A 16,085-nucleotide genomic window follows, 5' to 3' on the forward strand; every position below is an offset into this window, starting at 1 on the left:
TGATGAGTCCTAGCGAAATACAATTATCACCAAGAAATAAAAGAGTTGCTCGAACCCTCGAAAAGCCCTTGGGCTTGCAGAGTATTCTATGTGAACAAGAACTTGAAACAAAAATCATTTGCAACACTGATGAGTCCTAGCGAAATACAATTATCACCAAGAAATAAAAGAGTTGCTCGAACCCTCGAAAAGCCCTTGGGCTTGCAGAGTATTCTATGTGAACAAGAACTTGAAACAAAACAGAGGCAAATCCAGACTTGTGATAAATTATAAGCCATTAAATAAAGTATTGTAGAATAGCAGGTATCCACTGCCCAACAAATTTGTAATTTTGCAGAAAATCGAAGGATATAAATTTTTAGCAAAATCGACTTGACAATCCATCCAAAAGATAGGCACAAAATGGCATGTTTCTCATGGCCATTATCAGTGGAAGGTAATGCTATTTGGACTGAAGAATGCCCCTTATGAGTTTCAGAAGATGGAAGATATTTTTAAAGATCTACCCCAACTACTAGTTTATATTGATGATTTGTTATGTTCAAAAAATCTGCAAGAACACTTGAAACGTCTGCAGCATTTTTATGAAAAGCAGTTTTGAAATTGTAATCCTCCGGGGATTCTGTAAATTTGGAATATTCATGTGTGTGAAAGGCAAAAAGCCACAACTGAGAATGGAGATTGATGAGGAGTCCAAATGACTTCTTGGAAGATGATTTCAAGGGTCAAATGTAATAATATGTATATTATAATATTAATAAAGCATCACACTTTTATCTAAATCAATGTTTCATTTACGTGAATCAACAATGGATTTTTTTTCTGAAAATAAAATGGAGATTACTAGTAAACAGTTCGCACTTGCCACTAGTTCTTTATCGGGCCAACTGATTTTGTTGAGTTTCTTCAGTGTTATTCATTCAGCGTCGGATGTTAGGAGAGATGGGTCTGATCCTCAGACCTATTAGCTCCAGGATCTTCTCAGCTAAGACCAGATGTTGATTTACTTAATACATTGTATCTTTCATAGAAGACCGTTTGATTCTCCCATTTTGTATGGACATAATTGTACTCAACAATCCCTTTGACCTATTTTGTGATTATTAGTTGGACATAAATATAATTATTTTATCTAATCTCACAAAAATTAATTTCTGGAAACTATATATTGAAAATGGATTTATAACCTTATAACCACATCTTCTTTTGGAATATTTTTCCAAGTGCTCCTATGGAATTAGAGATTAAGTTCGGCTTCAACACTTCCGTGGGAGCCTTAATTATGTTCATCCTTTTTATAAGGGACAAGCAAAATGATATATATGTTTTGCAAAAGAGATTGAAAAAGAACACCCTTGCCTGGGATATAGAGATGACCTAAGCTGTGCAAAGCATTAAGAAACAAATCCAACAGCTGCCTATCGTTAAGCTGGACTGTAAATAGAGAAAAGGTTGAACAGTTTATGTCCAAAAATCTCATGGAAGAAATTAGGAACAATGAAATGAAGATTCAAATTTTGGAAAAGTGGGAGAAAAAACTTTTTTAAGCATGCCTCAGCACAAGAAAGATTAAATAAAAATAGGTTTGGGTCACTGTAGAGTTTGATGAAAATAATCTCTGCTATAGTGACATTGGCGCAGAACAAATTTTTATAATCTTTATAATCCTGGACTTATTTTATTCTATATATTTTGATAAAATAGTCCATTTTCAATTTTAGTTTTATGCATTTTCATTTCTTTAAATTATATGCATTATCATTTCCTTTTAATTTACTTTATTGAAGTTAAATGCCGCTCAACAAAAAGGAATTGAAAATAAAATGCCCTTCAGAGACACAGCTAGAGGAAAACATATTTTGAATAACCATGGTGAATTTGTGGAAAACCAGCATCCAAATATTGGTAACATAATTTCATAATCCTTGGCGGAGACACAGCTAGATGAAAACATATTTTGAATAACCATGGTGAATTTGTGGAAAACCAGCATCCAAAATATTGGTAACATAATTTCATAATCCTTGGCAGATACAAACGTGCATGCCACCACCCCTGTAGAGGAAGAGCGAAAGCTTTAAATGGGCATTTTCCACCAAAGTCCCACTCGTTCGGATTCACTTAAAGTAAAAGCCCTCTCATGGTCTTCTCGTTGATTCCAGCCTCCTGCCAACGAGTATGGCTCAAACCCGCCTTAAATGGATATTGAGAAGTTAATTCCAGCCTCTCGCCAATAAGTGTGCCTCAAACCCGCTTTTTGACTGGATATTGAGAAGGAACTCCTGAAATTATAACATTTTATTAGAAATTGCCAATGCATCCATCTACATGTCACAGGACAAATGCATTGTATTTAATGATTTTAAAGAGAAATCTTAATTAGAATAATTATTGATAGTATATTTTGATTTTGAATTTTGTTACTTTACCTGTGGCAAAGTTCTTCCAGGGTGAGAACTGTTATCCTTCCTATCCAAGTTCATTTCCAAATTTCTGATATGTTCGCTCTTTGATAGTGCTGCAACTTCAACATTGAAACTCCTCCATCCAAGTTTATTTCCAAATTTCTGATATGTTCGATCTTTGATAGTGCTGCAACTTCAACAGTGACACTCCTAATTGAAAAAATAATGCCTTCCTTCAAATCAGTTGATGCACTTTCCATAACCTGTTCACATTTTACTACCAGCTCTAGCCTGCCTTCCCAAAATGGAGAAAAGTTCAGAGTGTTGCACAGGAGGATTACTGTATTGCAAATGCCTATAAACCCTAAAACCATATTCTTCATTGCTTGATCAAAGCACTGCAATAATGCCTATCGCGTCAGCAATCAGAAACCTACAAAGTAGGCAACCTGCAATCTGCACTGTTTTCGTCATGACGAAGCCATGGGATAATACAATGAAACCTTGAATGGGGTTTTCTTCAAACTCTTCTGTTAGAAGCACAACCCTCAACACTGTATCGAGCTAGCAATTGTACAAGTCTGTCCCTAGACAGAGGCTGCAAAGGGCCAGATAATATAGATAACAAACATAAATCAGAATTTGGATGCATTGGTAACAAATATCCAACATCATTTCAGAAATAAACAAAATGGAATACACACCACCTAAAGAACTTGTCGGACAGGTATTTGCATACCTTTGCTTGAAAGTCATCCACACCAGCCTCAAAGAAGAGGTCTTTATCAGATTGCAAGGTATTTGATGTAAGTGCAACAATGGGGGTCTTGACTCCCATTGATCTCAGTTGCCTTGTTGCCTGAAATAAAAGCAGTCATTTCGGTGATAAGAATGAACCCAAAACTGTAAAAACTGCGATTGGTTGAGATGACTAATTCAGAGGCTCAGGCAATATAAAACATGACTTCAAAGTATAAGTCTAAAGATTTAAAACTTATATACCTCATGCCCATCCATAACAGGCATTTCTTTGTCCATTAACACAAGATCATATGTTCTGCCCTGCTTGAAGTAGTCCACTGCTACCTTTCCATTTTCAGCTTCCTCGTAGCGCAAGTTAAGGGTTTGAAGCACCTTCCCGAAAATTATCTGAGGTTGATTCAGTGAAATATAATGAATGAGGTCTTAGTAGCATGCTCTAGGAAAATTAGCCTTATATGGCCACAAGGATTACCTTAAAACTAATGGACGGATCAGTCCCGATATAACTTACTCTGTTGATTTCTGTGTCTTCCACAAGCAAGATTCGTCTGGGGGAGCTACAAGAATCCTGAGAAATCATCGAATTTGTTGGCTTTACAGTTATAACTCTGTGACTTTTGGTTTCAGTCTGAGATAAAGTGTGGAAATCATCCCACATAATGTGTGCTCCTCTACACTCTGTTGCATCATGTTTAAAAACAAATGAAATCCATCTCAGTGGAGGGCAAACTATTTGAATGTTATCCAAATAAACGACAGCCGATTTCAATTAAGTCCAAAAAAAAATGGCACCAATTTCAATCAGTAAATGAAGGAATATAACTAAAATTACCTCTCGTATTGGGCAATACATTGGTCATGAATGCTTTAGAGGAATAGGCCGCCTGAGCTCTCCGGTTTGCATCCTCTTTCTGCATAGCCCCACAATAAAACCATGTCCTCCTACGCTTCCAAACCATCCCAAAAATAACCAAACAAGCCACCAGAACAACACCCATTATCAGCAGGACCCAGTTCAACCCTGCTCTCAAAAAGTACAGAACGTCTTCTCCCTCTGTCCCATTTAGGTCTTGATGACCCAAAAACAGATGTTGAGGAACAGCCATCTCAATAAACCCAAATAGATAGAAATTAACAGATTGTGCAGAAGATGTAGAATCCAAATATTCACTCTCTTCTTCTGCGATGTATGGTAACCACAATAGTCAGTCTTATAGAGTCGTTTATACATTCGTCTAAAGGTGAGATTCTCGAGATCCCCATTGTCTTAACGACATTACCCAACGTCTTTTGAACACGGCGAAGGTTGCGGTGTTGTTGATGTAGAAAGAGAGATTGCCATATCTTCGTGATGACCAGGAAATGTCATGTCCGCGGTAGGATGACCAGGACATCCAATCTACATGGAAAAGCGTAGGCGCAATCTAAATCTAAATCTCGTATCTATTTCGTATCTAATATAAATCGGGTGGAAAAGGATATCTCGTAATTCGAAAATTGACTTCATTTGGGATCAGGGAAGAAAGAGATAAATGTGCTCAAGGGTTAACAGTTTCAGACCTAAACACTTATCACCCTGTCATAGAAAAAGTTTAAAGAGGAAGTATTTTGTTGTTTTGTTGATTTCAAAAAGGTTTTTGATCAGGTATTTAAGGATATGTTTTGGAGCAAAATAGGGAACTTGGGTTCATATGCATCTTAGAGCAACTCTTCATAGGTTGTAAGAGGAAGAGAAAGTCAAAATGAGAACTTTGGCATCTCCTAAAATTTTAGGAGTGATATTAGGGTCAAGCAAGGGTGTTCATTGGCCCCTACCATTTTTTGTTTATATATTGACAAACTTGAAGAATGGTTAAACTTAAAAAGAGATGATGGCATCCATTTGGGCAAGTTTGTTATAAGGTTTCTTTTGTATGTGGATGATTTTATTCTAATTGCTAAATCTACTCTTGATTTGCAAGAACACTTACTTTCTCTTGAGCATTTTTGTAGAAGGGAGGGGATGCAAGTCAATATCAGTGAGACGAAAGTGGTGTTTTCTCTAACAAAAAAAGCATAGCCGGCATAAGTTCTACTTTGAAGGCAACACTTTGGGAGAAGTTGCAGATTACAAATACCTCATAATTAACTTCAACCAAAATCTAAGTTGGGAAGGCTGCAGAAAGAAAGGAACTTTGTGAGATTGGAAAACATTTTATGCTTTCAAATACAAAGAGGCAAAGCTATGGGATTGGAAGACCACTCAAACTCTTTTTGGGAGTTTAATGATTCTGGTGGTTCTCTATGGTTGTGAACTATGGGCCAATAGTACATGTGACTTACAATGGAAGCAAATTAAGAAAATTCTAAAACATTTGATTATAAAGAAGTTCAAAATTAAAAGTTTACTCATGATATCTTGTTAAGTGAAATGGGGGTTGCTCCTATTGAAGTAATTACTATGGTGCGACTCATAAGATATTTAAAAAAAATGAGCGAATAGAAGAGGGCAAATGGCCTAAGGTTGTCTTCAATGACATATTGTGCAAAGAAAAAGGAGTTGAATGTGGCAAAACAGCAAAAATAGCAAATGGTTTAGTAAATGGGATATTTGCTTGAACATGTGCCCCACAAATAGTAAAGAGTTAAATGTAAAATATAGCTACTAACAGCCCAAAGATCATCAATACCAAATATTTCACATTCAGAACTTAATATGTTGTTTAAGATGACATACCTTGACTAACAGCGGAAGATGTAATGGCTGCCATCTTTTGTCTTCTGTCTTCTGTCTTCTTCTCAGAATTCGGTTTCTCTCCTCTTGCCCTCACTTCCTTTATGTGTTTCTTGATGGAGAAGAATACAACTCTTGTGTGGGAGAGAGAGGACCCAATCCTTTATATATTATTTAACTCTAATCTGGTACGTCCATCATATACCAATTCAACGCTTAAGATCTAATGCTTTAGATTAGAAACTGCTTTAAGATAAGATCTAAATGCTTTAAGATTAGATCGGGTCACATTAAGATTAGAAACTGCTTTAACGTTAAAAGCATTTGCTGTTTCCAATAGCAGATTTCTAACATTCTCCCACTTGACCCGACTATTCATAATATTAAGTGTTGAACATCATACTATGATAAATTGCTGAGAGTTATGGCGGTTGTGCACTATTAATTCAATGCATTCCCTTCCATATACTACAATACCAGCAATCCATCAATTCATACTCATAATTTATATAAAACAGCATAATGGTCCACATAATGTCTTATATCATAATGATTAAACATAATATCTTTATAAGACTCTTTCTTGTTTAAAATTACATAAAATACGTACTACTACATTAAAACAAGAGACACATAATTGTATATCAGAAACACATAAAAGAGCTCAGAATGTCACACATCAATTATTATTAATACAACCAAGACCCATTCTTTGAACATGTCCTTAAATTGTTTTGGTTGTAACCCTTTCGTCAAAGGGTCTGCAATCATAAGTTCTGTCCTGATGTGCATGATTGACACTCTTTGTTTCTGAACCTCATCTTTCACAACAAGATACTTCAGTTCTATATGTTTGGCACCTTTAGAGTACTTGTCGTTCTTTGAGAAAAATACTGCTGCAGAGTTATCACAATAAATTTTCAGCGGCTTGCTAATGGTGTCGACAACCGCAAGTCCTGAAATAAAGTTCCGCAACCATAATGCATGAATTGTGGCTTCAAAACATGCCACAAATTCTGCCTCCATAGTGGATGAAGCAACGATAGTCTGTTTCGCACTTTTCCATGATATGGCGCCTTGAGCAAACATAAACAGGTAACCAAAAGTCGATTTTCTAGTATCGACGCATCCAGCAAAATCTGAATCACTATATCCAATCACCTCTGATTCATTGGATCTTCTATACATGAGCATGTAATCTTTCGTGCCTTGTAAGTACCTCAAAACTTTCTTTGCAGCTTGCCAATGTTCCCTTCCTGGATTACTTTGATACCTCCCTAACATACCGACCGCAAAGCTGATATCCGGTCTAGTACAGGTTTGAGCATACATTAGGCTACCAACAACAGATGCATATGGAATTGATTCCATTTCCTTTCGTTCAACATCATTCTTAGGACATTGCATGAGATTGAATTTATCACCTTTCTATACAGGAACTGTTCCAGGTGAACACTTACTCATTCCAAATCTCTCTAGAATCCTTTCGACATATCCTTTCTGAGACAATCCCAATATTCCTTGTGATCGATCACGGAATATTTCTATTCCAATCACATAGGATGCCTCTCCCATATCTTTCATTTCAAAGTTCGTTGAGAGAAATTCCTTAGTCTCATGCAATATACTTAAATTATTTGCAGCAAGCAAGATGTCATCAACATAAAGGACCAGAAAAATAAACTTTCTCCCACTGATCTTTTGGTATATACAGTGATCAACCGTATTTTCCTTAAAACCAAAAGATGTAATAATGGTATTGAACTTAATATACCATTGCCGGGATGCTTGTTTAAGCCCATATATTGACTTCTTAAGTTTACACACCAATTGTTCTTTACCTTCTACAGAAAAACCCTCAGGTTGATCCATATAAACATCCTCATCAAGATCTCCATTCAGAAAGGTTGTTTTCACATCCATTTGATGTAACTCCAAATCATAATGAGCTACTAATGCCATTATTATTCTTAGTGAGTCCTTTTTCGAAACAGGAGAAAATGTCTCCTTGTAATCAACACCATCTTTCTGAGTGTAACCCTTAGCAACAAGTCTAGCTTTATACCGTTCGATATTACCACTAGAGTCGTGTTTGGTTTTAAAAACCCATTTGCATCCGACTCTTTTACAGCCATGTGGTAACTCAACGAGATCCCAAACTTCATTATGTTGCATGGATTTCATTTCTTCTTTCATGGCATTAATCCATTCCTTTGACTCTTTACTTTCTACAGCATGTGAAAACGAAACTGGATCCTTATTGATTCCAATATCATAATCTGATTCTTGCATATAAACCACATAATCATCAGAAATAGCTGACCTACGATTTCTTTGAGGTCTTCTTAATTCTACTTGTTGTGGTTCATGCATATCAGTATTATGTAAGTCATTTCCTTCAGGAAGTACTTCTTCATTTATATGTTGTTCATTATCATCATGCTGTTCTACAACAGCTGGAACAACATTTGGAGTAATAGTAGATGGAGGAACTATTCTAGGCAATGTAACATTTACCCTTGTTTCCTTTATTTCTACTATTTCTCTTCTAGTACTCCCACTGACTTCACCATTCTCAATGAATCTTGCATTACCAGTTTCTACAATTCTTGGACTATGATTAGGACAGTAAAACACATACCCTTTAGATATCTCAGGGTAACCTAAAAAATACCCACTGATCGTTCGAGAATCTAATTTCTTTTCATGTGGATTATAAATTCTCGCTTCCGCTGGACAACCCCAAACATGCAGGTGTCTTAAGCTAGGTTTCCTGTTAGTCCATAACTCAAAAGGAGTCTTTTGAACAGCTTTACTAGGAACCCTATTCAACAAATAATTAGCGGTTTTGAGAGCATACAACCACAAATTCTTAGGTAGTGTAGAATCTGACATCATACTCCTAATCATATCCATTAACGTCCTATTGCGCCTTTCTGCTACACCATTTTGCTGTGGTGTACCTGGCATTGTGTATTGCGCACATATGCCATGACTTTCGAGGAATTTTGCAAATGGACCTGGACACTGGCCTGACTCATTATATTTACCATAATATTCACCACCTCTATCAGACCTTATGATTTTCACCTTTTTATCTAATTGCCTCTCAACTTCCTTTACAAACGTCTCAAGGACATTCACAGATTGAGATTTTTCATGAAGCAAATAGACATAACCATAACGGGAAAAATCGTCAATAAAAGTGATGAAATACTTTTCTCCATTAAAGGCTGGAGTGTCCATAGGTCCGCAAATATCAGTGTGTATTATTTCAAGAAGCTGGCTGCTTCTAGTGGCTCCTTTCTTATTATGTTTGGTTTGTTTACCTTTAATACAATCCACACATAATTCTAGATCACTAAAGTCCAAATCTGACAAAATTTCATTACTTACTAATCTCATCATTCTTTCTTTGGATATATGACCTAGTCGTTTATGCCACAAGAAAGCAGAATTTTCATTCAACCTGCTACGTTTACATCCAACATTATTTACTACATTCAACAAGGAATTCGCATAAGTGTCATTCAGTTTCAATTTATATAAACCATCAATTAGAATACCAGAACCAACATTATCAGTATTCTTATATAAATCAAAACAACCAGATCCAATCATACATCTAAAACCAGAAATATCCAATTTACTTGCGGAAATAAGGTTTCTAGATAATGAAGGTACATAAAGGGTACTGTATAAGTTTAATACATATCCACTTTCTAGAATTAGACGATAAGTCCCAATGCCTTCAATTGAAGATTTCATTCCGTTTCCCATAAAGAGAAAACGATCTTCATTTGGATTTATGGTTCGGATCGTAAGAAATCCCTGCATATTGTTGGAAACATGAGTTGTAGCACCAGTATCAAGCCACCATGTATTAATAGGAGCTTCAACTAAATTTGATTCAAAACATACGAAAGATAGATAACCTGCAAATCAAAAATGAAATAACTATAAGCTCATAACTAACGCAATTCAGATGTAGACATAATAGTATAATATAGCACTCCTTTGGGTAGATACTATCTTATACTTAACATAATTAAATACCAAAACATAAGTAGGTAATAAATATATTCAATTAAATAGAACTGACATCTTTGGATGATCAATATTTATTTAATCAAAATATCTATCAAACCTCATCATGTCAACTAGTTATAGAACAAGACTTTCCTTTGGGTAAGTTCTCAAGTTCTATCATTAGTGACGCCAGTTTTTAATTGGTATTATTATAACTGGCAATTTCTATCAATAATCATTATGTCACTTATGCACTAAATGATTATTCTGATTTTGACCACTTTGGTGATTAACAAAATCATAAATCTCATGTGCATAAATAATTTATAACACATACCTTATGCAAAACAACATTCTGATTTTGACCACTTTGGTGATTAACAAAATCATAAATCTCATGTGCATAAATAATTTATAACACATACCTTATGCAAAACAATCAGTCATAGAGCAATTACTTTATTGCCCAAATTTCAAACGTCAATCGAAACAGTAACTTTCCTACAGGAGTTCTACTCAACTTTTGCAAGCGAGAAAATTTTAGTAATGAACAGGCCACGCCTCCCAGTCATACGACGTACACAGTTGCCCTGTGATCCCCTTTATCAAAATGTTTCTGACCAATCCCATATCTCAGGTCTAATCCCATATTGGAAAGCTTCTAAAAAGCGTGCAAGCGAGTGTCAATTTTGAAGCTTTACCGTATAGGCATCGTATACGATTCGGACGTTTCGTATTTGGGATTTTCGCCCTTTGTCCACGCAAAGATTCAGCGTTTCAATTTCAATTGGGCGTTACATTTTAAAATTGGAATCGACACGGTTTGTTTCAAAGCCATCACAATAATATTAATCATAAACCAAGAATAGCATCCATGACATGCGTGAAGAGTAACATGTAAAGAAACCCAAAATTATTTTATTTAGGAGGGAAGATCCTAGAAGCTTATGACATAACTTTCGAAACAAGCATATACTGATCAGTCATTATGGCTTTCGAGCATTCACCAAACAATAATGAAGGAAATGGAGTATGGGGTTTCATGTGCATGCAGCTTTAATGGAACCGGACAGGCTATACAGCGAAGTGAACCACAGAAACGGCTAGCCATCGGGATTCATAATTTTGTGGGATTTGGAGTCGTATTTTAATACGCGCCCCTATTGTTCTTATAATAATTATAGCGATGACCTTGATTTGTATAAGTGCCAGTCGTAAGTCTCTTGGTCAAAAGAAAAATTCAACACGTTACAGCCACTAAATAGCGGCCTAATATCTTCGAGAACTGAAATGGGTTCATTCGAAAACCTAGAGGTAAGCTCTTAACCCCTTTTGTGAAGCATGCACAGGACTTGGTTAACAACGAAAGGATGCAAACAGGGGTCAATAGGCGCATAGTCAAAGGACTCATGAATGCGTGATCATTTCATGAAACCCCACAGTTTCCCGAAGGCTCAATCATAGGAAATATTCAGTTATTGATTGTGGCTCTGATACCAAATGTAAAATATAGCTACTAACAGCCCAAAGATCATCAATACCAAATATTTCACATTCAGAACTTAATATGTTGTTTAAGATGACATACCTTGACTAACAGCGGAAGATGTAATGGCTGCCATCTTCTGTCTTCTGTCTTCTGTCTTCTTCTCAGAATTCGGTTTCTCTCCTCTTGCCCTCACTTCCTTTATGTGTTTCTTGATGGAGAAGAATACAACTCTTGTGTGGGAGAGAGAGGACCCAATCCTTTATATATTATTTAACTCTAATCTGGTACGTCCATCATATACCAATTCAACGCTTAAGATCTAATGCTTTAGATTAGAAACTGCTTTAAGATAAGATCTAAATGCTTTAAGATTAGATCGGGTCACATTAAGATTAGAAACTGCTTTAACGTTAAAAGCATTTGCTGTTTCCAATAGCAGATTTCTAACATTAAAGGCTTTTGTTATGGATAAATTCCACAAGCGTACTTGGGATACACAGCTAGGGAGAAAAAGAAAGTAGTATATTGAAGAGTTTAATCCCACTCGTAATCATCAAAAAGTATACATAGGGGCCAATATCCCATGGAGAGCCAAAATTTTTATTGCAATTAAGAATTAAATCTCATAAACTTTGTCGTGAAACAAGACGTTGGAAAAGATCGAAATAAGTTTGGGGGGAAAGAGTGTATTTTTTGCACTTCCAAAAAAGTGGAAACAAAAAAGCATTTCATTTTAGAGTATGAGGTCTTCAAGGACAATAGGGATAGTTATGTAAATATCATGACAACCAACTCTTGGGATAATTTATTCAACGAGGGGATTGTTGAGAAATTGAGAGCACTCATTTTCATGTTCCATAGTAAAAGGGATGAATGCAGAATTAGATATTGAGGCAGTCTATCCCATAGATTATCTTTAGCCTTGTTAATATTGAAAAATATCCTTCTTCTTCTCGTACTATAACCTGCTTTTGGTAGACATAAATCACACCTTGAGGGTAATTGGGGAATTTGAACCTCCCATTTCATAATTTACATAATGTTTTATAATAAAATTGTCATCAATTAAACTAACTTTGGACTTAATTTTATGATAAATTAATGAGGATTTTAATGATATTCCTTCATATCTAAAAAAAAAAACGGTAATCGTATATCATTTAATTATGTTACAGTGTTACATTTAAACCATCCTAGATTTAATTATGTTACAATGTTACATTTAAACCATCCTAGATCGATATTAATTTTGAATCTATTAAACGTCGAGAAGGATCAAATCTCTTTTCACTCTTAAAGAGGTTTGCACCTCAGATTTGATCTCTAGGCGCTTAGTAGATATGGAGTTAAGATGGATCTAGGTTGGTTTATATATATATATATATATATATATATATAATTTGACAAAATCAAAATATTTTAATTATTATTATTATTATGTATTTTGACCGAGTCAAAATGTTTACATAATATAACAAAACATGACTGACAACATCTCTTCCATATTGGGCTGACATGATATGACAACATCTCTTCCATACTAGGCTCGATAGCACCTCTCGGCTTTATATATATATATATATATATATTTGTTAATTGAATTTATTTTTAGCGATTGGAAATAAAATTTGTTATTTTGAATGGTTAAAAATAATCACTATTATTATTTCACTTAAATTCATTTTTACAATAATATGTTGAGTTCATATTATTACAATAATTTTGAATTTTATTGCTCAATAATTTCGTTTAAAGTTTTTTTTTTTTAATCTTAAATTACAAATTATTTATTTAAACAAAATTTATAAACATACATAATATTGATCTAGAATATTGAAATAAAATTTTGTAATTGTTGTGCTTACAGGCACTCTTTAGCCCAGTATGGCAGAGATGTTATAATGTTTAACATTTTGACCCAATCAAAATAAAATACATAAAGCTCTCCAGCGCAATATGGGAGAGATGTTGTAATGTTTAACATTTTGACTTGGGCCGTTTAATGGGGGTGGTTGATCATGGTCATATGGGGGATTGGGAACCAGATTATTCCCTCTCAAAACTTTATCCAAGGTACATGTGGCAAATTGGCAACATGCATTATATAATGCATGGAAGTTTCGAGACATCAAACGGTAGGTTTATTTGTGGGCTGAAAAGTTTAGTCTAAATGTTTGTGAGTTTGGTTATGGGTGATTGGGAGGGTCGTGTTAGTTGTGAAGAGTATGCATAGGCCATCAACCTGTGCATGCTCCTTAGATTTTGGTACTTTGTGTTAACAATCCTTGAATGCAAGTGGAGAATTACCAACGGTGTTATTGGAGGCCAGACGCATCAGGTTTAGGATCCTGGTGAGTCAGAGAGTTGGGGTTGTTGGAAATAATACTAAGAGAGGGCTGAATCAGTATTATCAGATCAATAATTTTATTTCCCAAATATATTTATATACGCTACTTCAGTGAAGTGAACTAGCGTGTACACACGACTGTGCTTAAAGAAACCAGCGTATATGCAGAGAACTTGTGATTTAGACAATTTACCATGTGTTAAGCTTAAACCAGTATATCAAAGATTTATTAGATAGTGCAGAAAAATCAGAATAAAGCATCACACGTAAGCAACACACATGAACACCAAGATTTAAGGTGGAAACCCAATGTGGGTAAAAACCACCTGTTGTTGTCGTCTCTTTCTTCTTTTAATAATAAGAAAATTTGTTTACAATCTTGTACTGGTGCAAACTCATACCAATACACAGGCTTCTACTTCCAGAAGGTTACAACCTTCTCTCATTTTCCAGCTTCTACTGGAAGGGAGCTACAACCCCCTAGCTCTTGTACTGGCCAATATGTTTACTAGTATGTAGGTGCTAGCCTACAAAAAACTCCACTCTTCCACCAGGGACCATGTTTCATGAATTTTCAAACTAGATACTCCTGGACCACAACACCACAAGCTGAAGGCCATGTTTCATCAAATTTTCACACTAGACCCATCAAAGCCTTTTAAACTTAAACTACATCAACCAATATTCAATTAATCTAAACAATCATATCACTGACACCAGAACACTGTGCTGAACCCAGAACCCTGCATCATCATCCAGAACCAGCTGTAACCTCAAAAATCATGCATTAGAGTGTATACGCTACTTGGTTGAACCCAACCTGCGTGTATACGCTACTTCCTTTAACCCAACCTGTGTATATCTCTAAAGATACTGAATCATACACTTCTGAACCATAGACTGTACCAATTAGTGACATTCTGAAGATCTACTGTCATATTACAGAGTTCAAAACAGATAGCAACAAGGATCACCCTTCCTTCTCAATCAATCAATCAATCAAACTCAATTTCCTTATACAACAGTTCTACATTCAGATCTAAGAGGACTTCATTGACAGACAGCAATAAAACAACAGAATTTGATCAGATAGATCAATCAGATTTGAACAGAAGCTTTTCTTTTTGTATATGCTACTTGGAAGAGTCGAACCTGCGTGTACACGCACTTTGGCCGAGATGAACCTGCGTACAGATCTACAAATTTTGACTCAGAACTTTGCTACAATTCCAGACTTCAGACAAACCCAGATCATGATAGATAACAAATAGAACAGGTGCAAAACATCAGATCTGGTCTCAACCAATATTAGATCATTCAAGAATAAGTCATTTCAAGTCTCGTGATTCCTAATCCGATGTTGAACTCAAGGTGCACATGAAAATTTCAGATCTAGTCCCAAACATAACCCTGCAACATAATATATACTTCAGATAGAAGTATTCCTTAGAATCTCATTGCTTGCACACCTTGGCCTAATGATCTTCTCCTCCTTATATACTCTTAGGCCTTTCTCAATACCTTGGACCAAAACCACTTAGGACCAATACCTTGGACCCAATACCTAGGGTCAATACCTTGGACCAAATGCCTCGGACCAATTACCTTGGACCAAAATACCTTAGATCAAATACCTTGGACCAAAAACTTGGTTTTCCAACATGTACGCGCTTTTCCTCCTGTGAAAGTGAGTGGATATGTTATACGCTACTTTTTTTCTATTAAACCACATGTATACGCGCCTTGGACAAAGTCAACCAGTGTATACCTCTCTTTCTTCATTCTTTGGAGTCTGATCTGTAATCCTTTGATGTTGACTTGTTGTATTGTAAACTTTCATCTGAGTGAGTTTCCATCAAGGACAACACCTGTATCATAATGCCAACAATCTCCCACTTTGGACTTGATGGCAACAACAACACCAAGACACTCTCCCCCTTTGACATCAAGGGCAAAGGACAAACCGAGATATTCTCTCCCCTATGTTGTTTATGCTCCCCCTGAGTACATGTTGAATTCTCTGATTGAGCTCCCCTTTGTACATGCTGAGATGCACTGAAACCATCCATGCTCCCCCTGAGCACAAGCAGAGTCTGCAAAAATATTCTCCAAAAGAATAACATGACTCTATAACTCAACTATGTGAGTATGACCTTCCTATCACCAATGACGCATACATACATCCATCTCCCAACCAAGTGGGGATATACCAAATGTTTATACATGACAGAAATATAATTACATCATCCATCCCATGCAAAGTGGGGATACAAATTACATCATTTGTTCAATAGGACTCATTCAAATGTATGAGAAGACATATCACACCCTAGACTTTTA

At 35.8% G+C, this 16,085-nt stretch overlaps 1 protein-coding gene across 1 annotated transcript; it reads right to left on the minus strand.

Moving 5' to 3' along the window:
* Positions 1–1,843: 1,843 nt before the first annotated feature.
* LOC149197030 (transcription factor SKN7-like) lies at positions 1,844–4,427 on the minus strand. The gene is made up of 6 exons (XM_089405717.1): positions 4,000–4,427; positions 3,679–3,845; positions 3,408–3,554; positions 3,145–3,264; positions 2,430–3,003; positions 1,844–2,282 (listed from the first exon to the last, which is right to left on the minus strand). Exons 1-5 carry the CDS (start codon positions 4,271–4,273, stop codon positions 2,926–2,928), a joined length of 786 nt encoding a protein of 261 aa, XP_089261843.1. The 5' UTR covers positions 4,274–4,427; the 3' UTR covers positions 1,844–2,282; positions 2,430–2,925.
* Positions 4,428–16,085: the final 11,658 nt, after the last annotated feature.

This window comes from Pinus tabuliformis, chromosome 2_2 (assembly GCF_031772625.1).
Source record: "Pinus tabuliformis cultivar Carrire ecotype Pingquan chromosome 2_2, CPIR1, whole genome shotgun sequence".
NCBI lineage: Eukaryota > Viridiplantae > Streptophyta > Pinopsida > Pinales > Pinaceae > Pinus > Pinus tabuliformis.